Source organism: Alligator mississippiensis, chromosome 12 (assembly GCF_030867095.1).
Source record: "Alligator mississippiensis isolate rAllMis1 chromosome 12, rAllMis1, whole genome shotgun sequence".
Classification (NCBI taxonomy): Eukaryota; Metazoa; Chordata; order Crocodylia; family Alligatoridae; genus Alligator; species Alligator mississippiensis.
The window spans coordinates 15,205,503-15,230,681 of NC_081835.1; the positions used below are offsets into that span (position 1 = coordinate 15,205,503).

Here is a 25,179-nt window from a genome sequence, read left to right on the forward strand (position 1 = left end):
GAAAAAGAGAAGGGTAGTTCCCCTCCTCTTCAGCCATGCTGCCTCTGGCTTACTTCTTCTCTTTGCTGAGAAATGGGCTCAGGTTAATGAATCTTCAAAGCTACTTATGAAAAAAGTTTCTCCTCTAGTCTCCAACAATTGCTGGTTTCATTTATCTTGAGTCCTGACTCAGCATTAAACTAGGTGCTCTTAATTTGAAAGGTAATAGTTTTACAATTTCCTTGGTTTATTCAGAGACAAAAACATAGTTTCCAACAAAGGCTGAGAAATAAAAATTTAAAAAGTACTGGGTCTCCAGTCAGTCAGGACTAGTTCCACCAGAGATAACTATCCAATGCATACAAGCTGGCCTAGTTACTTTTAGTCTTTGCCTGCAATTGCTTTGTAAGATTTTCTATAGTTTCAAATGTAGCGGTCTGGCTGAAGCAGAGAGGAGGCCAGAGAAATATGGGAAGTGATATGATCCAGGTTAGACCAAGTATCAAAATGTTTGGGAAATCCAACTGGAATTCAAACTCAGGAAGTGTAAGCTGACTGCTCCTCTGTGTAGCAATTAATGTAGATTCAATGCTTGCATGGACTCAGTGAACTACTAGGACATGGGCGATTCCCCTTCTGATTTTTCTGATTACAGCAACACTCACACAGGGTGCTGACAGAAGTGACAACTGTCATGCTATTGGACCCTTGAAAGCGCTCTACAGCCATGCCCTGACAGAACTGCATAGGGGTGCTAAGGAAGAGACACTGATGACACACAGAGTGTCCTGGCTTGGCTCCAAAGTTGAGTTCAATCCCCCAACAACCTGACCCAACAGCAAAAGTTTTCTGGGTCGGGGGAGGAGAGGCAGTCATTTACAACTCACGGCGCTTTCTGTGAAGCGCCATGAGTTACAGCAGGGAGCTGCACATCTGTCACTACCCACTTAGTGTTCAGCATCCTGTGGTGAGAAAACTGTCCTCTGCTATTGCCGGTCATTTCAAGAAGTCAGTGTGCTTTCTTGATCTTCCCCAAACAGCTTACTGGACTCTTTGGCTCCCCCATCTTGAGATTCCTAAATTGTTTCTCCAGTGCCTGATTCCCTTGCAAGATTTCTCCTTCCTATCCTCTGCTACCTACCAAGAACATCACTATCTGGACCCAGTCACCAACCTGTCTGTATCTTAGTCTACATCACTGGTAGATCATCTCCAGTTCTGTTGGCAAAGCAGTGAGTGCATGCATACACAAAGCCTCTCTGCGCTAGCAGAGTTACTAGATCCCTGCCAAGCAGAGTAAGGCTTTGGCTGCCACCCAGTAGCTAGCCAAGGGTGTACTATCATCACACTCCCAAGACTTCAGTTGCCAGCCACAGTCTATCCAGTCCCTCTAGCATTTTGCTGTACTACAATAGAGTTGTGTGGAACCACCAGAAGTGGGAAGGTATGCATGAGCTCTGGCAGCAGAATTAGCTGAGTCTAGACGTATCTTAAGTCCCTTGTCTTAGTCCAGCCTTACCACTAAGGCAGCTCGCTCCAGGGCTCTGGTTCTCTTCTCAAACCAATCAAACCTCTACTGAAACTATTGGAAGCTGCAGTGTAGGAGCACCGGAAAGGATTATGAGACTGGTATAGACACCACATTCAGCAAAAGCTTGTGGTTAGCTAGAGCATAGCAGGCAAGGGCAAGGGAGGGAGGTCAGTGCATTAATATCCTGGCTCCACTGGCTGTTCTGCTAACCTAAATGTACTGTTATATGTGCATTTTTAATCTGGTGCCTTTCCTCTTCCTTCAGTTTGCTGATACAACAGAGGGCTTTTGAAGAACCCTTCTGTCTTTCCTCAGAGATTTTCCCTAGACTAGTGGGGGGAGGAACTGTGGTTACATGTTTTGTTAACTGTGAAGGGATACAAGAGGGCAATTTTTAAAATGCATTTAATGCTGATCTTGTATTCCCATAAAAGCTTCTGGAGGGCCCTTCCCCCCTCTGTGCTTATCGCCTTTGAACTAAATTCCTTCCCTGACCTTGGAAGACACTTCACATATTCGTTTGGGATCTATTATTTCAAAATGTTCTGTGCTACACGCTACTGGCAAGCAAGAAGCCTACACTGTTGTGTGAGATCTGTGTGAGGGTGGCCAGGAGATCTGTGCATGTGTGTGTGTGCGCGCACTTGTATGTCTATGGGGGTGTGAAAATATGCAACTTGTACACACATTCATACTGTGGTTAAAACCACACCTCTCTCTGCATGTATATGAGGGGGTGTGTGTGTGTGTGAGAGAGAGAGAAGAGTGAGTCGAAATTGTGCCCATGCATTTGATACTCAGAGCAATCTCTCATCAATCTTGTTAGCATTTTAGGAGCCTTTAACCTGATCAAACGAGAGCACAGTGAAAAATATCTTCAGCCCAAACCTGTCATCATCTGTGGATTGTCAATAAATCTGTCTGGTCTATGCTTCAGCTGAAGGTTTACCGGGAAGATATGGCTTTTCTCTGATGTGTGGAGCTGCATGAAGAAATAAATGAAGAAGTGCTAATGAAATTTACTAAAATAGCAGACTACCCTCTGCATGCACCCACACACACACACACACACACACACACCCCACATATACATGATGACTAACATTTTTCAATATAACAACGCTCCCATACTTTCTAGCATGGTTTCTCAGACTGCAAGGCTTATGTCTTTAACGGGGGTAGCAGGAAGAAAAGGAAGGGAGGGATATTTTTCTCTCTGAATTAATTAGTTTTGCTGAGACCACGATAAAAGCAGAAGCATTCCCTGCAAATGCATCATTCAACAGGGCTCTGCATTTGCTGATGTCTATGTAAAGATGAAAAAGAAAAATGAACAGGCTACCCTGTTTACATATGTTGAAATGCTTGACCAACATATACCATTGTTCCAAATTTATCTGGGGCAAATTTTCTTCTCAATGCTAAAAATGTCTCACTTGAGGGAAGCCCAGAAATTATCTCCCTCTCAAGGGCATAACCTGTTCCACAGTGACAACAATTCACTCTAAAGATGGGGTCTCTTCCAGCCTTTTCAGTCCTTCCTCTGCATAGAAGTATGGTGCATATCTTCAGGGCTAAGCATACCCTGCTGCACTCTAGAGACTAGAGGAGGACAAAACATTTTCGCAAAATTCTTTTCCAGCAAAAATGCAAATTTGGCAACACTGAAACACACCACACATTTCATTTGGTTTCACGTAAAAATATGAAAAGATCAAATGAAATGCTTCAATTTGTAGATCCCACACAACTGTTCATTAACAGCATTACTTCCAGTTTTATTTTTAAAAGAATGAAGAAAAAACTTATTTGAAATTGAAATGAAATGTTTTGGGTTTGGATCACTTGACCTGCAACAAATTACTTTTCAATATTTTGGCTGACCCAAGACATCAAAAAATTTTGGTTTGGATTAACCTGAAATATTTTTTCCAGGGCTATGAGTGACCAATAAAACATTTTCATACAGCTTCAACAGTGATGCTATATGAACTTGGATAGTTTGGGGGCCTTTACTACGTGATACTACGTAGAGTATATTTAAATAAAGAGCTATTCTTCAGGCCACATGTTTTATCTTCCCGAGTTATAACAGGGTTCCTATCATTCCCATGGGAGATACTGACTCTTCCTTGTTTGTAAGGATACATAACGTTATCCTCAATTAATACAGGGTGAAAGCTTCTTCCCATTCATGGTACTGATATGGATGGTAAGGAGGGAACAAGCAGGCCTTCTAAGGGCCCTGGGTGCTGAGTGCCCTCATCTCCCTGTCATATCAGAAGAAATAGAGAATACTTTATGCCTGGCAGGATTGGGCCCAAAGTGACAAGATACCCTTGTCTGTCATATGAGGCTTTTCCTATGGTCAGTTTAGAAGTAACAGGCTGAGAGGAATCCCTCCAGCTCAGGGGCAGGCAATTATTTCAGGTGGAGGGCCGCTTACTGAGTTTTAGCAAGCTATCGAGGGCTGCAAATTGAGGTTGGGGTGTTTTTGGCACTCTGCCTCAAAATTTTGGTGACCCATGTACCAGATGGTCCCAAGGAAGCTGAAGTAGCCACTCTGAAATGCTCTCTATGGGCATGGGTATGTACAAAGAGCCCTCTGGGGCATCCTTCTGGTGATGCTGAAGGCTGTTCTGGTTCCTTTGCAGTTTGCAATGCTTGAGGGAGGGAGAGGTGTTTTCTTGATTGCATGTGCGGGCAGTGGGACAGCCCCCCACCCCCACATTGTGGACATCCCTGAGTGCTGGGGAAGTCCTTGCAGATCCCTCCTCTGACGCGTACCAGAACACTGCTGCACTTAATGGCTGAAGAATTCACCCATCTGGCTTCAAACGTCCTATCGGTTCCGAAGTGACATTCCAGAGCTGTGTCCTGGAGGAAGGGAACAAAGGGAAAAGCTTGCAAAAAATCGTCTTTTGAGTTATTGCCTAACATTCAGGAGACAAGCAGGGCTTCAACCCTCTGCTCTGCTTTCACTTGGTCCGGTGAATACCTGGAGCATCCCCATGGGTGGATAGGGATCCACCGGTGTCAATCAGAACAGGATCCAGAGTTTTGCATTTGGAGAGGAGGGTGACTGCAGATCCTGACTCACCCTGGTTATTTGCTAATATGAAGGGAGTGATCGAGTAATGGCTCTTAAGCTAAACATCACAAAGGGGCTGGATCCTGGGCCCTCATCTGGCCCTAGTGTCTTGTCAGAAAAGTGCAGTCCAAGACAGCTGCCGACTACCCTCAAAGTAAGAGGATCCCTTGCTTATGTAGCAGGAAGTAGGTTGTCCAGAGGATACTGCTCTGGATATTCCTACTGACTTCTGTGTGTCTGGTATAAACAGGTGGAGTTCAGAGCTTTCACGTGGCTGCTCTAAGTTACATCAAGAGCCACCACTGATCCCGAGCAGGCTTGGCCGGGCCAAACTGTCAGTCAGTCAAACAGGCCAGTCAGTCATCTGGTCTTAAAGCCATCTTCATCTCCATCCCATCACCTGTGCTCATGTTGAGGTAAGGGAGTCTGGCCACAGAATGTTTGAAAAAGACATTTCTCTACACCGTTTTGCTACCACCAGGGGCCAAATCCTGCTCCTGCTTATCCTTGCATAAGCAACTTATGGGCCTGAATCCTATCTCTGAGGCTAGTGATCCATCCTCTTTAATGGATGAGCCCTACAGATGTTCTATCCCAACCAGACAGATTTGCTAAAACTGCCTGAAGTGTGAAAGAAACATCAGATTCATGGCAGAGGCTCGCTGTCTCAAACAGCATGTGAGGGGTAGCAGAGAGAGGCTGAAAGTCTGTACTGTGAGTCATTTATACCAGTGTTAACTGCTGCTTTTTAAACTAACCGGTGCCCTCTCTTGTTTTGTGAACACATTTGTAAATTCAAGAGCAGTAGCAGTGGATCTTCTGCTCTGACAAGGATCAGGAGACTTCTGGCCCAAACTGGAAATGGTGGTGCCTCAGGCACTTTCCTGTTTACTTCATTTCCTATCAGGTTTCATATGGTATTTCTTCCTTTTTAGCCACCTTAAAAATTTCCAGAGGAAGAGCAATCTACCACCAACATTTTTTGCTGACAGTACAAAGGACACATCCTTATTTATGCATGCCACACCTTCAGCAGGAAACAGCAACCAGCTCACAGCACATCATTCCCTTTGCTGGGCAACAAACAGTACAAGATATTATGGAAACCTTATTAATATTGCTGTGTTACACCCTGACCTTGCTTTCTGTTGTTCCCAGAACAAACAAGCTCCTTACATCTGAAGATTTTCCCAAGCTCAATTCATTACTTAAGTAAAAAAAAAAAGAAAAAAAAAAGTCAAGCTACCTGGCTATTTGCGTGTTTGAGTATCTCATTTGTGGTTTTGTGGTTAACTGCCCAGGCAAATCAGGCCCACAATTACACAGGGTTGCTTGAAAACCTGACCTCAAATGACAAATGGCAGCTTCTCATGAGTGCTAGTATTTATTAAAATCCTTTCCCAACCCTTATGTGAATTCCTCTGGTACTTCCTAGCTCATTAAACACATCCCAGGATGCTTCATTTTCTAGCTACTAGAACCAGTTTCCCTATATAGCCCAGAAGTTTTCAGAGAAGGACACTTAAAAAACTACACCTATTTCTGTGATGAATTCCAACACAGAGCTTGGTGAGCACAGGAGACTCTGCCCATATATCTGGACTTTACTCAGTCTCCACATTAGCTTTCACTTCCAACAGTGTTTCTTTTCCAGAAGCAGGGCCTCAGAGACGACCTTGCGCATAGCTTTGTCAGCCCCTTGGGAGCACCAACACCTGCATGCTCGCAGGATGGAAGGTGGAAAAAATATCCACCAGGAACGTGTGAATTTTATTTCCCCCAAACATTTTGTTCTAGTGGATATTTTACAATGTGCATAAATCCACATATTGTGCACATACCGTGAAAGGTCTGACATTAACTGTAATGGATCCCTAGAGAGCTTCTGTATACAAGCTGCATTTTCCCTTTGTTTTTTTGATTTAAGCCCCACTGCCACCTGGGTGGTGACTTTCCTTGAGCGTCCCCTGCTAGTACAGCTATGTCAGAGGCTAACTTCAGGTGGAAATGGTAAGTCACTTCATGCAGGGACAAAGGATGGCACCTCCTCAGAAGCATCCCTTAATCTGGCTCTTGGACTTCTTGGTACATGGGGGCAAAGAATCACCTGGTGAGCTCAACTGAACCTTTTGGCTCTGCCTAAAAACTCAGTTACCTTGGAGAAAACAGCATTAGCCAGCGAGATTGTAATGTCTTGAGACGTCCCCGTGGGCATTGGTTCTAGCGACACAGGTACAATCTGCGGACAGTCAGTGCTGCTCTGTTTTTCAGAAGACAAGAAAAGAAAGAAAGGTTAATGGGAAACTTCTCTGAGGATACATTGAGTCTCCGCAACGAAGAGGAAAGAAGAAACACAGAGAAACCCTGGAAAAGTCACCTGCAGTAAAACCTTAAATCACACTGTAGCCTACAAACCAGAGCTAAGCCTCAGGCTGACGGCTCTCAGGGAGAGTGCGTGGCTTGTAGGACTGGTAATGCCATGCTGATCTTACTACCTCAGAGACACCAGTTTAAGTCCAGCCCAGGAAAGCAGTGGCTAAAAACTGCTCCCATCTTGTGGCTGTTTGGTGGCACAAGGTGGCAGGCTCAACGCAGGTCCCAGCGGACAGTTGTCATCCCCACATTCAGCACTGACTGGTGCCCTCATTAACTTCCTTGGTCTAAGATGAAATCGGAATGAAATACGAATTCCCTTCTTCCCTCTAGAAGGGGCCGCTCCGAGGTCCTCATGTTACAGGCCTGGCTCCCCTTTCAGAACCTGCTCTGTGGCTAAATAGAGGGCTGGGGTCTCCAGGTGACAGGGATGTCTGTCTGCAACTTTTCACTTTTCACAGTAAAATAAATTCACTCACAAATTAAAAGCAAAACCATATGCGCTGCTTAGGTGCCACACCAGGGCAGTTACATTATTACAGGCATTTAAAAGGGGCCAGAGTGACACTAAAAGGACAAGCTGCACTATACAATGACAAATCTTCCTGTGAGACCCTCTTTCCTCAGCAGGAAGCAAAATGTCTTGCAAATTGCAATGCACATTTCTCCAAGCCCCTGCAGAGATTTCACTTTCCAGTGGTCTCCTCTACACATTACTATTCAGAAGTCAATGTGTTTGTGTGTGTGTGTGCACGTTCATATGTGTAGGAGGGAGAGAAAAAGAGAGCAGGAACAGGGCGATGGGAGGGCTGAGAGAGAGAAGGAAAGGCTATAATGAGCTGTAGGGGGCATTGGGAAAACTGAATGGAAGGTTCCAAATGAAGCTAAAAATGATTTCGAAAGGTCATCTGTCCCCTTACTTTTGTTCTCACTTAAATTGACGGCTCAGATACAAGTTGGTCTGAGTCCAAATCATTGTGACAAACCCATCCTATTCTTCCATGAAATGGAGATCACACTGCAAACAGCAGCAAAATCTCAACCAGCCTCTTCTCTCCATTTCCCCGGGATATAACCGGATCAATGCCGTCAGCACTGGAGTGACTAGGGTAAAATGACTATTCAGTTCTGTGCTTGTCCTTTCATAGCATCTGATGAAAGGCGCTCAAGTCCACAAACACTTCTGCTCTACTTATATCTTATTTAGCTAGTCTGTAAGATGCATCTGCCTTCTGCCTGACTTCAGCTTAACATGGCTAACTACCTCTCCCAGCAGGCTACTGGTCCAATTATGCAAATAATTTACAATGGGCACAATTCTCTTCTCACTTACACAAGCTTCACTCAAGTGTGAATCTGCTGGTGTCAGTGCAGTTACTCCTGCTCTACTTCCATGCGAGGTGAGAATCAGGCCTTCAGCATGTGCAGCTGAACACTTAGTTCTGGGTGCTCTGTATAGCAGGCGCTCTTTGCATAGAGTGCTTTGCTCTTGACTCTTCCAACCATGGCTACGAGGTCTCTGAATTATCTTAAAGTGCTTGTTTTACTGTGGAAAACATGCTTCAGCTCTTATCGTGACACTGATCTTAAGCAAGCACAGTCAGTGCTGCCTCAACAAGGAGATTAAATAACAGACACACACACATGATAGGGAGGGGAGAGAAGTAAAACAACAAAGCAAAGGGTTTGAGGGAGATTTCAGTCCAGGGTCTTCTTTATAAGAATCAAAAGAGTTAATACAAGCTCAGCAGGAGACTGAAAATTAACGCAAGCACTCCTACAGTCTTGTGTGCCCTAACGTGTCACAGCGGCCAGCTTGGCTTGCTGGATAAATACACTTTAGAGGACTGATTAACAGGGTGTCTTGCAGACCCTTCCCCTAGAACTTTCCAGCCAATCTGACCTCTGTGGCTGGATCAGGGGAAAAGGATCTGGATTTTTAAAATGCTCCCATGCACAGCTGGTGCAGCATTTGCTTCTCAGCAGATATACTGCAGGTGTTTGTTCTTTTGATAACCTGGAAAGAGTTGTAGCTGTTTAATTAGTTTAGCTAAGGTTGCTTACATGGGGCTCTGTTCTCAGACCTTCGCTCTGCAAGCAGCTCTGCTGAAATCAATGGAAAATTTAGAAAGGATTAGTCCCCTAGTTAGCAGCTATTCCAATGGGGCAAAACTAGAACCAGATACTGAATCAAAATGTACATGAACTCCGAGGAATTGCAGATCCAGATGTGAGCTCAGTGAAGGCCTAGTCCCCATGTGGTTGCTCAGCTCAGACAGGACAACCCCTGGTTTTCAGGCACCAAAGTTGTGGGGGAACCGAGTGTGGAAAAGACTTGGTGAAATGTCCCTGACAGAGCTCAGTAAGTTCTGCCTTCATTATGCTCACTCTGTACCTTACTTGAGGAGCATGTGCTTGGTAAACAGTGATATTAGTAAGTCCAGCGTCTTTGTTGTGTCCCATGCAGTCAATCTATTCTGCCTGCCACAGACAGTGGTACCCACTGCATTCATACTGCTCCACTGGCACCCTCTTCTCCACCTCAGTGAGTTCAAGTGTGTCCTTACCCCCCAGACTCTGAGTAAGGTCCCCTCCGTACATCTCTGCCCTACAACAAACTAGGATCTTTAGTAAAATAAAACCCAAGGGCCTCTAAAATGGTAGCATCTCATCAGGGATAACTACCCACAGGATTAAGGGTTTGTTTCTGCAAAAATAAACTCACAGAGTTTGCTTTCAGGACACAGGGCCCAAGAGCATGAGGGCAGGAGCTTTGTCTTGTTAACAATGCTGTCATTCAATCAATGGCCCACAAGCCCTGCAAGGCTGCTGCAGAGCAATCCGGACACTGATTCCCTTTTTCTCTTGTCAAATTGCACGGGCATACTGGAGAAGGGATAAGAACAAATGCTAGGCCTTGAGAGAGTGGAAGAGAAGCAGACACCAGGACACTGTGGGAACCAGTTCCCAAAATACCCACCAAAAGGAAAACAGAAAAGCTCCCAGTTGCTTCCCAGATGTGGTTTGGCAGAGACACCTGCAGTACCCTGTGCCAGCTTCTACCCCAGCCACAGAAAACACAACTATCCCCTCTTTGCAAACCAATAGCTCGTCTCTTTATGTCAAGGTATGAGCAGCTACTCTTAGGTCAAAGTACACAACCTTGTGTTTGTCAGCAAAGCTGCACGTTCCAGCTGGAGGTTTCTTATTATAAAAATCAATCCAGTAACATTAAATGGTGTCTAAAAAGCCTTCCATTAATTCAAGTATTTCCTCTGGATTTAACAAGAGGTTCCTGTGTACAGGCAGAGCTTGATTACTAAATAATTACGGATTAATTAATTCATATTTGTGGGTTCTCAGTCATCCCCTCTACTGTCCCTCACAATCATATAGCTCCTCTCTTTAGACTGACAATCTGCAGATCCTGGCCCTAACTAAAATCTTAGCTTGTGCCCCTGACATCTCGTGAAAGTTTAACCATAAGCTCAAACTCCATGTGGCTGCAGCAGAGCTCCAAAACCCATGACGACCACCAAGCCTTCCCTGTCATTTATCTTCTCCATCACTGGATAATAGCTTCTTTCTCCTTGTATTCAGGCCCTTCACCTGGTTCATCAGATTTGGCTCAGATCCCTCTAGGTCCTCAGTTCCAGGTTATGGTTTAGCCTTGTTTAACAACCCAAAGATACAGGCTTTCCTATGCACTGACACAGCAAAATGTCTCATCCAGGACCTTCTCATCTGATTTCTGGATTATTGCAACAGTTCTCTCCAGCCCTGATCAAGGCAGGCTTGCCCTACTCATGCCCATTCAGAATGCTGCTGCTAAGATCATTCTCCACCTGTTGCTTTGACCATCTCACCCTGCTCTATGAATCCCTCCATTACTATCCTTTTTTGCATCAAATGTAAACTATTTGTCTTCGCTTGCAAGGCACATAGATCAGGAAAATGTGTTTGAATGGGTATTTGCCTGCAGGCTGCAGCCTGACTGGTATGTTGGCTTGTAGTAATTGTGCATTCACATGCTGGCATACGTTGGCATATGCATCTTTTAATGATTTGTCTTATTTAAACTGAGATGTACACCTAGAAAATATCAATCACCGACTAGCTCTAAATGGGTCCGTCAGCACTGTCTGTAAGCTCGAGAGATGCAAGCTCAAGAGACATCCAAATCCTCAGGATCCTTACCCAGCTTCTCATCTGTCCCTTCCAGGGCCAGTCTCCCATGGACCCCAGAAGGATTCTGGTCTGAGTACAGGCTGAGGTTACAGGCACACAAGTCAGGTACTGTGTGAATTGATGCACCACCGGGTGCTGTCTGCAGTTGCAGACAGAAAACACAATTTCCGCTTAGTCTGGCCCCGAAAGTGCTCTACTGCCATGACCTAACACAAGTGCACTGTTGCAGAGCGCTTTAAAAGGGCTCAATCCCGTGAAAATCTGAACCCTCATGGTATTATGGGGGGGCTCCAATCCACCCACCACACCTGGGTAACCCCCAGAAGGAGCTCCCTCCACTCCTTTTCCCCCCTTCCCATTCTGAAAACAGCATCAGGGCTGGGAGAGGACAGGGGTGTTGCTAGGGGAGAGTGGCAGCAGGCTGCAACCGCTCTAAACAGCAGCTTGATTCTCCAACCCCTGAGACCCACCAGTGAACGTCTGTTAGGTCCAGGGGATCATTGTAACTCATAGCACATCCTGTGAAGCGCCATGGGTTACAATAGGCAGCTGTTCTTCTGTCTGCACTGTTCATGTACACTTTTACCCCCCGCCCCAGTAAATGCAAAGGAACTTGCCCCATTTTCACTGAGGGTCAGGCTACCTCACACTCACCTCCACACTGCAGAGTAACTGAGGTGCTGCCAGGTCAAGCCCTAAGCTACCTCACATGAATTGCTCAGGGGCTCATGCCCTCAGCAAGGCCTTCGAATTTGCCCTTCTGGAGGTGACTTCCTTTGGCAGCACTGGTCTTGTCTGATTAATTTAATCCTCGGCAATTTAGGTACTGCATTCCTTTGGCAGTACAAGGCTTCCAGAGGCTGAAGAAACTGTGAAGTGAAGCTGTGGTCAAGGGGTCACAGAGAAGGCTAGACCTTCCCTCGAGGAGCAAAAGCAAAATGCTCAGGCAGTAGGTGCAAAATGCTCCATGAATGATTTTTTTCTTCCCTGAAGGGTAGTAGCATAAAGCCGGGGCTCGGCGTTCCCCTCCCATGTGCATTCAGCCGCACAAAATTTAGGCTTTGTAATGTACAGGGCCAGCATCTGCCCTTCTTCCCAGCAAGGTGAGAATTGGATCCCATGCGAGCCAGAAGAATGACTCGGGAATTACACCTGTGCGAGCAGAAGCAGAGTGCAGCCCACAGCAGGGAACTGGCCTCTGGGTGGAGGGACATGCACAAGCTGAATCCTAATCCAATTTAGCTTATCTCTGGATTCCTTTTGTGACCATGTAAGATTGTCATTTGCTGTAACCCCGGGATATGTTCTGTGGGACACTGTGATTGTGCACAAACACAGGCAAGATTATGAACATGATGTAATGGTTTGTTATTTTGGAAATGACTTGCATCTCATATTGGGTGCTGAGACGTGCTGTGTATCCCCAACTGAGGGGTTATTTTTAGAATAGCAGGCTGTCTGTCTCTGTGTCTGTCTATGCTATTTCTAAGCATCCATCACTGAACCACACAGTCCTCTCTCAGGAAATAAATGTTGGAGGTGGGGTGTAAAAATGGAAAAGGGTCTTCAGGACTGGACCCTCCAGAGAGATAGAAGAAGGGAAAGGCTGTGTGGAGGCATGGTAGTCCGTTCCCCCTTCCAGTGCAGGATTATTCTCTGCAAGATACTTGCTAGCGCTTTTGTTGTTTAGTTTTTAATCCAGATAAATTACTACTGCGAAGGTGTTGAATGCCCTCACCTTCCAGTTTTTGTTCATATGACTCTTTGGGGAATCACTGTTGTTTGTTCCAATAGCGGTGCTTGTTCAGGAAAAAAAGGCATTTATTCATGAACATAATGAACTTCACCATCAATCTCCAGTGGAGAGAGAACCCAAGGTTTTCAGCACTGCCCTGCACTGCTTGAAATAAAAGGAATAACTCTTTTAACTGGTAGCAGGAGAAGACTCATGACGTCTGCAGAAACCAGGCACAAGCGTCTTGTGAGCAAAGGGAAGTTAGTCACTGTTTGCTTTTACTTCTCCTTTTACTATTGCTTCTCACGTGTTTTCAGCACCCAATCCCACAGAACAAATAGCACATAGTCCACTAGGCCAGATTTTCAAAGGAGCTGGGCTCCCACCTAGGCAGCAAAACAAATGGCTAGATTTTCAAATAGACACAGCATACAGCATGCTGAGCACTTTTGAAAATGCGGCCCTGGGCGATAAGTCATGAACAAAGCCAGGGCTGCGATTTTAAACTGTACAGGAATTACAAACAGCTCAGAGATCTGTAAAAATCAAAATCTCTTCACAAATGGTTCACAATCAGAAAAAAAGGTAAATCTCCCAGGAATATTATTCTCAAAGAATACTTGACCAGCTGTGACCCAACATGCACAGGAAGCCTTTCACACTGTTTTGATATAGAAAGCATTGTGTAAGATAAAGTTGCTATGTATTCATCATATCTGCCTCACTTGCTTAATGAATTCTCAGTGTTCCACCAACTTCCATACAGAGAGTTAGGATACAAAGGGATGCAGATGCACAGCAATCAGATCTCTGAGGTCAAGTCTGGAAGGTGAGAATGGAAAATCTGACAGAGAAGCAAGAGTGCATAAAGGTAACAAGCAAAGGGAGTCTGAATACACTTGAAAGAGGCTCCCAACACCAGTGCCAAAGAAATATTCAATTTAAAATGTGGAAGCTTGGCTTTGGTGTACGGTAGACTGATTGCTGAAAGGCCAATTTTATTTAAATTAACTTCAATTTACATTTCAGAAGCAGGAGCATGCCGGCTGTCTGTGATCTGAAAAATGGTCTTTTTCTTCTGTAGACCAGCACTTGCCAATGTTGCTCTAGCAAGTTAGCTGCCATTTTATTAACGTACCACAACAGCCTAGTAAAAGCTAAATGAATTGTAAAGCAGCGCTACATTTATTTTATTGCTTAAGCCCAGGCATCCCAGGATACCTGGAAATAAAGGCATCGCTCCAATTCTGAATGGTAATACAGAGCCAAGAGACAAAGCCTGCTAAAATGACCAGGAAAGCTTAATACGTTCCCTGGAAATACTCTCCACATGAATGACTATTTACCTTGTTATGAACCACACATTCACACACTCCTTAGAGACCCAGAGATAAGTTGAGGAAAGGTGCTGGACTGAAAGCACAGGAAAATGAACTCTCTAGCTATGAGTGTAACACAGCGTATGCTTGCCTGCCTTTATCTCACTCCTATCCCTCCTTCCTAAGCTGTTCTAGGAAGAAGAGGGCAGACTAGCCTCCATTCCAGCATCAAGTCTTACCCCTCCAGCTGCAGCTGCTAACAAAAGGTGTCAACTGGGGTGTGGGTGCCATGAGGTTTTGTAATGCTGACATGTGCCTGGGAGGGGGAATCCGAGACCACAACACCACTTTGCACAGCTCAGTGAACTGCCATCCTAGCATAAACACTTCTAGTCACTACCTGACATGACAGTGTGACCTAACACAGCAACTAGAAACTACTGGGCTCTACCCTGACTCTGCTACCAACTCTCTATGTGCCTTTGGACAAGTTACTTCACCTCAGTTTTCCCATCTGTAGAGAATACTTATTTGCCCAAGGGTAGGGGCTACAAAAGTGCTAAATCTATTGCTACTAAATGAAGACAGGTTCAAACAGGTGATTTTGATACCAGAGGTTGTATATCCCACGTCCTAAAGCAGGGGTCGGCAACCTTCTAGGAATGGTGGGCCACTTCTATGAAGTAGCATCTGAAAGTGAGCTGCCACTTCCAACCTGATCACCACCACTGCTCCCCCTGGCCAGCACCAACCAGTCACCAATGTCCTAGTTTCATGGGCCAGATCCAATTGCTTGGTGGGTTAAATCCATCCCACAGGCCACAGGTTGCCCACCCCATCCTAATCCATCCAGACAGTGCTCCACAGAGATAGAACCCAAGAGCATGGCAGCATACAGAACGCCACTGCTGCTGTGCGCTGACAGCTTCCCATCTACAAATCACCATGCATGACACAGAGTGGATAAGCATTATTACTTTCATTTTACACTTGGGAATCTGAGGCAAACCACGATGAAGAGACTTAGCAGCATAATGAAGGCCAAGCAGCCAGTCAGTAACTGAGACCCGTAATCCTCTCCATTTCCTAAACTGAGTTCTAAAGCCAACAGCAACCACTCCCAGCTGTCTTTCCCCCAGAAAAAGAGAAAAAAAAGCATAGATATGATGCAGCAAAGAGACAAGATCATTTCCAACAGTGAAATGTGATGTTCCTTACCTTTACATGTAGAGCATCCTCACACTCGGAGGAATTGGAAACGCAGGTGTATCTCCTGGAGCACCAGTGGCACTTCCATTTAGTCGAGAGACAGTTGGTACACCTGGAATACATAAGATCATCTTTACCTTTTAAAGACTGTGCAGATTTTGGTCCTTAAGTGTCAGTGTCAGGTTATAGCTTCACATGCACTTGTCAACTCTATGTTGTGTTTTTTATGGTCTGTAGGACAAATCCATTCACTGAAAATCAGCACTGTCCTTTATCTATGAGGACTACAGAGCCACAGAAGGTCCTGCTGAGTCTGTGTCAGGACTCAGGCTCAAACCCCAGCACTAGGAACCAGGGACCAAGCACCAGCTCAGCCCTTCACTAGGCCATAGCTCATGATGGAAGAGTGTCAAGAAAGGGGAGGAAGGCCTTCTACTGCTGGTCGCCTTCCTTGCCACTGCTTTCCACGAACAGCTGTGGCGTGGTAGAGGGCTAAGCTAGTGCTCGAGTCCCCAAGTCCCAGGGGCAGGGGTTTGGGCCTGGTTCCTAGCAATCTATTCCTCTGAGCCTGCCTCAAGGTGGGGAAAGATTTCTTTACAAACAAATAGAGATGGCAATGCCATTAACAGAGGCCATCCCACTCCCAAAAGCTCTAGGCTACAGAGAGCTCTCTTGACAGCAGATGATCTTTGATTCTTTCCCTGTTTTAACCATGTTTTTTATGCTGAATTTTTCCATTGAGTCAGGCAAAGTCAGTGCGTTAGTTTATTTGCCTCTTGCAATGACTTTGTATAGAGTAGGCATTGATGTCACAGGGCCCTTCTGCACATGCGCCAATACGTTCTGATTCAAACTCGTCAGAGTAGACTCAATTAATCGAGTCTGCTGGACTGTTCTAACCAGAACGCTCTGGTGTGCTGCAGCATCTCATGTATTCAGCATCCCCGTGATTCAAAATGGTGGCTGGGGCGTTTTAACTCAAGCTTGTCGAACGAGCTTTAGTTAACGCGTCCCTGCTGCCATTTTGAAATGGGGGATGCTGAATACACAAGACACTGTGGGCTCTCAAGAGCTGCTCTAATTAAAATGCTCCCCAACACCCACCCTGGAGCACGTGTATAGGTGCCCACACTAACTAGGCTATGTTGCTCTACCTTCGAAAATTCAGGTCAAATTCCAAGGCTCAAATCCAGGGGGTAGCCCCAATAAATTGACAACTATGTGGCTGTTCCCATGCAGCTCTAGAAATGTAGAAGATATGACTCAATCATGTCAAATGTATGGACTGTTTGTTGTCCAACTGTGTCTATGTTTAACTCTCAAAAGCTAGAGGACAAACTTATCCACCCCTGAAGGCTAGAAGAAGAGGGATGGGAGCCAAGGACAAAGACACTGCTGGTCCTAAAACTGCCTGACTCCCTGCTCCAACTCTCTTTGCTCTCCCCAGTGAGGCCTCATCCATCTTCTCAACCCTTTCTTGACACTCCCACTAAAAGGTCCCCTGCATCCAGCAGCCAAATAGCCACGTGCTGCTGGCTTAAATCACTGCAGAAAATGGCTCTGGGCTTCAAGCCCGTTTGTTTGTACCCTAGACCCTGCTTCCTGCTGTGACTCCTCCTCATACCAGGGTGGTTTCCAGCTTGAGGTCAGGAACTGGCAGAGGAATGTGTCAGAGGCAACCATGAGATGATGAGCTTTCTATGGGGAAATGCGGGGGAGAGCAGATGACAATCCACTGCCATTGGCAATCTGAAGGCATGAGTTCAGCTCTTGTATTTTCTCCTCACAGCCAGAAACCCTTCCTCTCCTCAATAAGGCATCCTCTAGACACCTCCACAAAACACTAAGATACTGCCCAGGCCCCAAGGGAGAGGACACTTCCAAGGTCTGATTATATTATGGTGCAAAAGTTTCTATAAACTCCAGAGATTCATTTAGATAAGATTAAATTAATTTACCCCAGATCCCTCTGTGTGCACCCTTCCCATATATTAGGTGCACACGCAGATTAGACAACAAGCGCTAAAGACTTGGATATCAGCCAGCAATCTAAGAGTTAATTTAAAAAATCTTTCAAATAAAAATATTATTCGTGTTTTAAAAAAATAACAAGAAGCCGCCAAGCTATATCGAAATGTCCAGATGGCTTGAGAAGCTGCTAGGACCCTTTCTTTGTAAATCCCTGGCAAGCCACAGTCTCTATCCTGCCAAATCCTGCCCAGGATTCAAACGGTCCTGCTGGCAGGGAGACTGCTCTCACTCAATTAACCCCACACAGCAAGGGCTCTCGGACTATGCACACACGCTTCTCTGAACTGTTCAATTTACTCGGTTCCCCTGGTGCAGTGGTGCTCAACCTCTGGCCTGCAGGCCGGATCCAGCACACAGAGCTATGCCATCAGGTCTATGGGGCTCTGCATGGGTCTGGAAATTTGGTGGTGGGGGAATAATGGGAGCATTAATGGCCTTGGGAGCAATTAATGCTGCTACAGTTTCCCTGCTGCCAAATATGAGGACCCCTGGGGAGACCTGTGGGCTGGATGACATGACCTTGTGTGCTAGACTGTGTAGGGTTGGGCTGGTGCATATGGGTTGCACTGGATTACACCCTTGCATTGACCCGGTGAGGAATTTGGCCCATGGACCAGTCCCATGTGACTTATTGGGCTCACAAGGCAAGGGAAGTTGAGCTCCACTGCAGTCAGTGCTCAAACCCGAGGCAATGCAGAGCAACCTACTGCTTGTCAACGCCCTGCCTGGTTTCCCACCTCCAGCTCCTCCCTCCTGCTGCTTTAATTCATGTACATGGAGATCATCACTTACGCTGTCTTGGGGTAAATGTTGCCAGTTCTTTTGCAATCATAGATGGTGAAATTGGTCCAGACGATATTTTTCCCGTTGACTCGGAGTGCAGTTTCAATGATCACGTGGTCTGAAACAGGCAAGCCAAAAAATATTGGACTGCAAGTGAGGTTCTCTTCAGCACTCAGGCTTAGAGGACACAACGAGCTTCTGAGAAAACAAGCGTCCACATCGGTGGTTGCTTTCTCTGGAGTTTCCTCTGGGCTGCCTCACAGAGTTTGGACATAACCTTCATCACCCTTTGCCCTGTGACTTTAAACCCTGTGCTCTCAAATCAAGGCCTTACAACACAGCCATCCACAGTAAGAAGAAAGCTTCAAAACTTTATCAAAACATTCCAAAGCACTGTGCAAGTGTTAATTAGCAAAGTTAATTAGCGGCTTTGTCTACACTAGGTGCTAAACGGTATTTAAAAATACGTTAATTAAAACATTTCAGTTAACGTCTTTTAAACCCCAACTCATGTTTTCAGCAACGACAAATTGGTAGGAAATAATAAAAGATCCCCTTTTTTGACTAGTAACATTTGTACACTACATTCCTCTTGCCGTTTTACTTAATTGCTTAATTTTCTTGCAATCTAACGATAAATGCACCTGGGTGAAGAGTCAATACTTATTCCTGGAGATGCGTAATAAATCAATAGATTGGATTCCAGAAATTAGTTTGGACATTGCTATAAACAAAAATGCAAAGCAATAATTAACTTGTAAGCTTCCTACAGCCAGAGAGAAAAGCAATGTTTTTTCTTAAACCTGCCCTGCTATGGGTCAAGTTTTTCTGTTGTTCCTATTGAAGTCATCAATAAAAGCTCTGGTGAGTTCATTGGAGCAAGCAAGCCAATACTGAGTGATTCTGAAAATGATGGCCCTACTTTTCAAAAGCAGTTACAAACTTTGGATGCCTCAGTTTTGGGTAGTCAGCATCAGATGCCTCAGGCCCAGTGCTGGAGCAAGGAAGTTTGGTGCCCGGGGAAAGCCTGCAACAGCAGCCAGCTCTCGCCCTCCACACAGATCTGGAGGGCACCCCCCCATGCTTACCCAGGGGTGCACATAGAGGTGGGACCCCCCCAAACAAGCTGCTTACTGCTCCATCTCACTCCCTGCCCCGGCTGAGCAGTGCCTCTTGGCACCCCTTTGCTTCGGCGCCCAGGGCAGTCGCCCCGCTCACCCCTGCCTTGCTACGGTACTGATCAGGCCAGATTTGCAAAGGCAAATGGGCATCAAGAATTCTCATTAGCTTCCAGTGGGACTGCAGATGTTCAGTGTTTTGGAAGTCAGGCTCCAGCAGTCTCCAGCTGGGCACCCAATTTTGGAGGCATGCAGAACAAGAGGCCATGCATGAAGATTTTAGTTTTAGTCTACTGGAAGGAATAGTGTGAAAATGGGACTGGAGTTCCTGAGTTGTCTCCGATCACACTTCAGCTTTGCTTCAGCAGTGTAATGTGCATGTAGGAAGGATGTCAAATAGTAATGATTGTGGCAGAAGGCCATCTCTGTTTCTCTCCAAAAACTCTGCTCTGTGACAATTTGGTTAGGATGGGCCCAGCAGAGGATACACACCTTACCCTATCTCTTTAGGTAACCTGAGCTGGACATATTCCTGAGGGAGGGGGGAAACCTGCTCCCTCTGCCTATGGGACTGGCATCACATACTTGGGTGAGGGGCTTGGGCTTCCTGGGGAGCTAGGAACTGCCAGTCTGCCCAGCAACTAGTGATGCATTTCAAATTGGTTGGCTGACAGCCAACAGGTGCTGGCCTCCATTGGACCAGGTAAATGAGGTCATAAGGGCTATATAAGCTAAGGACTGCCCAGGAGAAAGGGGCAGCATCCATGAGGAAGACTCAGAGAGAGAGAGAGAGAAGAGCTGGACCATCTGAAACTTGCTCTCTCCCTCAAAACTCATGATCAAGGAGCTGCCTGCCTCCAGAGGGAATCTCCACCTGCCTCTGGATGATACTTGTGAGTAAGCTACATGAGATCTAACTAGATATAAAGCTTGCAGTAACTCAGATGCGTGATCAAAGGCTACCCAGCCATGCCAGTTTGCTCTATGGGATTTCTCTGATATTGCTCTACCCTGTACCCTATTTCAACCCTACCCCTTGTAACCAATAAAGTTCTCCTTTGTACCTAGCATGGGAGACTTATTGGGAGTGGGTCTAGATTATACCTTGGGGTCCCCTTGGTTCGGCTGACTAAGGGAGACCACTACTTGTGCTTCCAACTGAGGGAAGCACCCCCAAGTGCTTGAAGTGAGTCAAGTACCCTTGACGGCTACTAGGCCTGTGTTTCCTAGGGTGCGCAGAGACAGAAACAAGCCCATCCCTGGGTGGTGGCAGTGTTACCCCCAGGCTACCGGGTGCGCTCCAGGAAGGGGGTCAGCCAGGAATGAAGCGCCCCCAGGGAAGCACTCAGAGCCTGGAAGGTGGTCAGGCATAGTGAGGTGGGTGGCTCAACACAGGAGCTCCCCCCTGGCCCGCCACAATGATTACAACTGAAAACATAAGGAATGGTTTGGGGGGGGGTTTGTGGACTCAGGCCTGTAGATTTATGAACCTTTTAATAGAAAACTAAAAAAAAAAAAGGGTATTTTATACAAGCAGCACTTGGCAACTCTTAATAACTACCTGAATTGGCTTTTACATTTCATCAGTTAAAAAGATGTTTTTGAAAACACTATCAACTCATGTTAGGATGGTGGAAAGATTTCATGAACATTCAGCAGTGATTACAGTGTGACATTTTATACACTGTAGAAACTGCTTAGCTCTTCTTTTTAAGGTTTTCTATAAATAGCATTATTTGCAAAAAAATGATCTCTTAGCTGCAGTACCAATAGAACAAATTTAAAAATTACTTCCATAAAAGAGCGTTTGGCATCTGCTAAAAGTTAATGCTTTGTTACATACCTTGATTGGGTGGGAATGCTGGATATTTCTCTCTTGGAAAAAGATCACAATAAATTATATCATTTGAGGCAGCTCTGGCTACTGTGTAGATATTATTTCCATAATCACAAAACATCTCTGTTCCATTCAGCATTGGGATACTTCCATTTAGTTGGATTATCGTGCCCTAAATTTGGATGAAAAGTTCAATTAATGCTATAGAAATGACTACAAGACTTTGATGAGGTTATTTAAGCTCCTTAAAAACTAACCAGCTCAGCAAAAAAAAAAAAAAATCTACTGCACATGAGAAATTGCCATAGTAATACAAACTTTGCCACTATAGTTTCCTGTTCTTTCCATAGCAAATATATAGGGTATAATTATAGTCTGACATTAGAAATGAACCATAGGCTTTATTTATCCATATAGTTGCTCAAACACACACACAGCTAAGCGGGCATGTCGCTATATGACTCTGAACTGCTCCCCATCTAGTATATTACCTGCTCTGCCATCACATCTGGACTTTCAGGTTGGTACCAACCTGTATAATAGGCACATGCCAAGCACACCCATCTACTCCCACTGAGGAGACCACATAGTTCGTGGTCTCCCCACCACACATGAGAGATGAGTTTCTCAAGGAAGGTAAGGGAAGCAGGCAGGGCAGCTGTGCTAGCTATGCCATTCTGGCTGGAGGGCTGCTGCTTTTCCACAGGGTAATCCAAGCATATTTTTCTTGGTTCATTTTCTATTTTGAATGTTGATGCACAAGCAGCTCAAGGAACGGAAGGCTTCAAGAGAGGCACTTTCCTCTTGTACCTGATCTTAAAACAAGGACTAGCTTCTTCACAAACAGAACTCCACTGCAGCAGACAATCTGGCTCTGTAAAAGGTTTTTCCTTTTTGATACCAATGAGTCTCCTGTGGTTTTTGTGGATATGGCCAAGCTCAAACCATTCTCTGAACACTTCCCCTGAGCTGTGGGGAAGCTCAGTGACAGATGCAATCTCTGAAGCACTGCACTGTCTCTAAACATTACTAGACAGAAGTGTGCTGAAGATCCAATACTGTGATGAAAATGAGATGCAGACAGCCACCCTTCAACCCCAGGCATGGAGATGCAAAACCAGAAATTGTGCTTGAGCTTTTAATTCACTGAAAAAATAGTTTTTTGGGGGAAAGAGATACAGTTTTATAAAAAAATTTTAAACAAAGGACAGAGCCAGTGAGGACACCCTGGAAGTGCCTTAAGTTGCTGCTCTGAGCATGCTGGACACCCAAGCTTTGGGCTGGATGCTAATGGTGCTTCCATGACATTCTCACCCCTCCTGTCCAGTGCAGAGAAAGAGTTTGTGGGCAAGGTTTATTTCCTCAGCAGTACAACTGAGCACTCTGCTGCTGTGCTTTAAATACCTGAAGTGACTTGAGAGTCTAAATCCTATCTTCAGAAGGGCTTTATGATTTAACAGTCCTCCTGAATGTGTGCCTGTGGGCATAAATCACTTTTGAAAACAGAATTTAGGAACTGTTAAAAACTTTGCCTCAGCCCTGCAGTGTAAATAATGCCCAGGATCCTCAACTGACCAGTCTCACAGCTAAAAGCAAAGCAGTGGGAAGTCACTGGCACCAACAAGAACATCAGATGGGACCAGCCTGGCAAAATGGTTGTGCGGCTTCCAACATGCCTAGAGCTCCTGTTCTAAACTGAGTATTTGTGAGCATATTTGTGAGGACTGAGCACAGACTATGTGCCAGGACCTACAGCATGTTATTAATTAGTGTCTACATTAGACATACCGAGTTTGTGTCATCAATATTAATTTCAGATGGCAGGATGGTCATAGAGGGACAGCGCTCCACACCCTCACTTGCAGTCGTCCAGAAATTTGACTCAGCAGAATTCATACATTCGTGCTGCAGGGAGCACCTGAAATACAGACAGACGCAATGCATGGTAGCACATCGTCAGAACAGTTAAAAAACTGCTGTGATAATGATAAACAAGATCCTAAGGTAATCTCGAGTCCTCTTCCCAGTTCTCCAACCCCTAGATTTGAGCTCAATATGTCTGGCTCTATTTAGTGGATATGATCCCCATGGTATGAAAAGAGCACTCCTGTTAGCATCAGTAGGAACTATGCACATCAGCTGGGAAAAGATTAGAGTGCACTGACTGAATCTGGAACAAGAGAGAATAATAGCTGTGGGTGCATGTTTTGACAAACTAAGAAAGATGGGGCAAATGTTACAACCCTCCCATGCCTTTGCAGCTGAGCAATATTTGACTGGCTTTGTTTGAGCAAGTCTCCTAGGTATGTACCAACAGAAGACACAAGTCCTACCTGGTCTCCATTGTGCACCATCCACAATACGCATCAGCCGCAGCCAGGCACTCCGTGCAAGTTACATACTGGTTACAGACAGCCACCTTCACCCGGGTCATCTGTGCAACAGACCTTTATTATTTCCAAATACTTTAAGATGTCATCAAACAGTTAAAATTTTGGGGGTGCACCCACCTCTTGGTAAGGGCAAGGAAACCCCTTGCGAACAGTAATGAGCAGCGCAACTGGCAGAAGCAGTCTTTTAAATTCAGCTAGGCAAAGCACTGAGAAATATGCAACAGGGAGCGATTCCGCTCTCCTGGGGTCATGGGCAGACTCTTGCACTACTTTGTTCCACGGTGCTGTGAATAACAGGAGCTCTGTCTAGAAAGACCTTCGTCCCTTGTGATCTCATTTTTGGGGACAACAGCAAGACGGGACATTACAGCAATTGTGGTTTGATGGTTTAGAGGAGACATTTTTTACTGTTATTTCATCTTATATCTCTTGGTTACCAATGTGAAAAGCTCAGTTTTCATACTTGTAGAGCCCTTCCTAGACAGCACTGAGCAATGTTTGCATATTTACAAAGTGACCAGAATTTTCCTGAGAATGCAAAAGATCCGTTTGTCAGGCCATACAATCTCTGTATGTGCAAAACTGTTAGAGGAACCTCTGCTGACTTGTTCTGGAAGAGCCATTTGCTCTGTCTCAGAGTGGAAGAATGAATTTGCCTATCTGCTTTCTCTCCTGGATTCAAACCCCTCGGGTAGGGAAGGATGTGTATAATGTGTTAATTTAGGAGCTGACATGGCAAGGTGCTGAGAGCGCTCAGACTCAGAAATCACTGAGCACCCCACACAAGTGGTCACTCAGGCCAGCACCTCCTCTCATTATCCTGTGTGGTTTCCTGCCCTCACATATGTGGTATGCAGCCTCCTCCACACACACATGAAGTTTCTCAACATGTAAATTCTGCTGGAAAAGCAAACGGACCTGGCCTAACGGAAAGGAAAGGCTCAAGCTAGACAATCTGAGGTCCTGCCCTGGGGGTTTTAGCTGGCCCAGGATAAAGGCCCACAGCATGCATCTACGTGTGCTGGGAAGTGCTTATGAAATGTGGGACGGGTCTGAGGTCTTAGCTAAACAGGAACTCTGGGAAAGTTGTGTCAAATGATAATGACCAATCTCCTGGGAATTAGGGCAGGAAAATATCACTCTGAGGTATAAAAGTAGTGGTTGTGCATCTGTTTCATCAGATAAAAATGCGATTTGGGGCAGGATGGCAGCAAGCGCAGAACTCCTTTCCCCCTCAGCCAGTCACATGACTGATGGCAAACGCAGACCTCGTGCTTGTAGCTGCCGGGAATTATTTACCATTCTTCAAAGAAAGAGCTTTCCTCCTCCAGCTCAGCGTGTAGCATGGTCGGTCCTGTGAAACCTGCCCTCGGAATCGGCTCCTCTCAACCCCGAGGAAACATTTTACTCCAAGTGACCTGTTACAAGCATCCTTAAAGTTTCTAATCAAGGTTTGTTCACTTTCTGTCAAAGATCAGTATCTACTTAGTTCTACCTGTCTCACAGGTGATTGCTTAAAGTATGTTCCCCAGCATATTATATCTTTACCTGTATAGGAAGGGGTGAATAAATTTGTAACAGGAAACACAAAC

At 45.4% G+C, this 25,179-nt stretch overlaps 1 protein-coding gene across 1 annotated transcript in view; it reads right to left on the reverse strand.

Moving 5' to 3' along the window:
* Nucleotides 1-25,179, reverse strand: part of PLXND1 (plexin D1) — a 120,079-nt gene that overhangs the window by 56,895 nt on the left and 38,005 nt on the right. Inside the window, exons 4-11 of the mRNA XM_014605516.3 lie at nt 23,528-23,628; nt 22,983-23,112; nt 21,201-21,366; nt 18,249-18,357; nt 15,435-15,537; nt 6,757-6,861; nt 4,298-4,387; nt 2,399-2,492 (exon numbers count right to left, since the gene is read on the reverse strand). Of these exons, the coding sequence (XP_014461002.2) occupies nt 2,399-2,492; nt 4,298-4,387; nt 6,757-6,861; nt 15,435-15,537; nt 18,249-18,357; nt 21,201-21,366; nt 22,983-23,112; nt 23,528-23,628 (898 nt within the window). The remainder of the gene's footprint in view (nt 1-2,398; nt 2,493-4,297; nt 4,388-6,756; nt 6,862-15,434; nt 15,538-18,248; nt 18,358-21,200; nt 21,367-22,982; nt 23,113-23,527; nt 23,629-25,179) is intronic.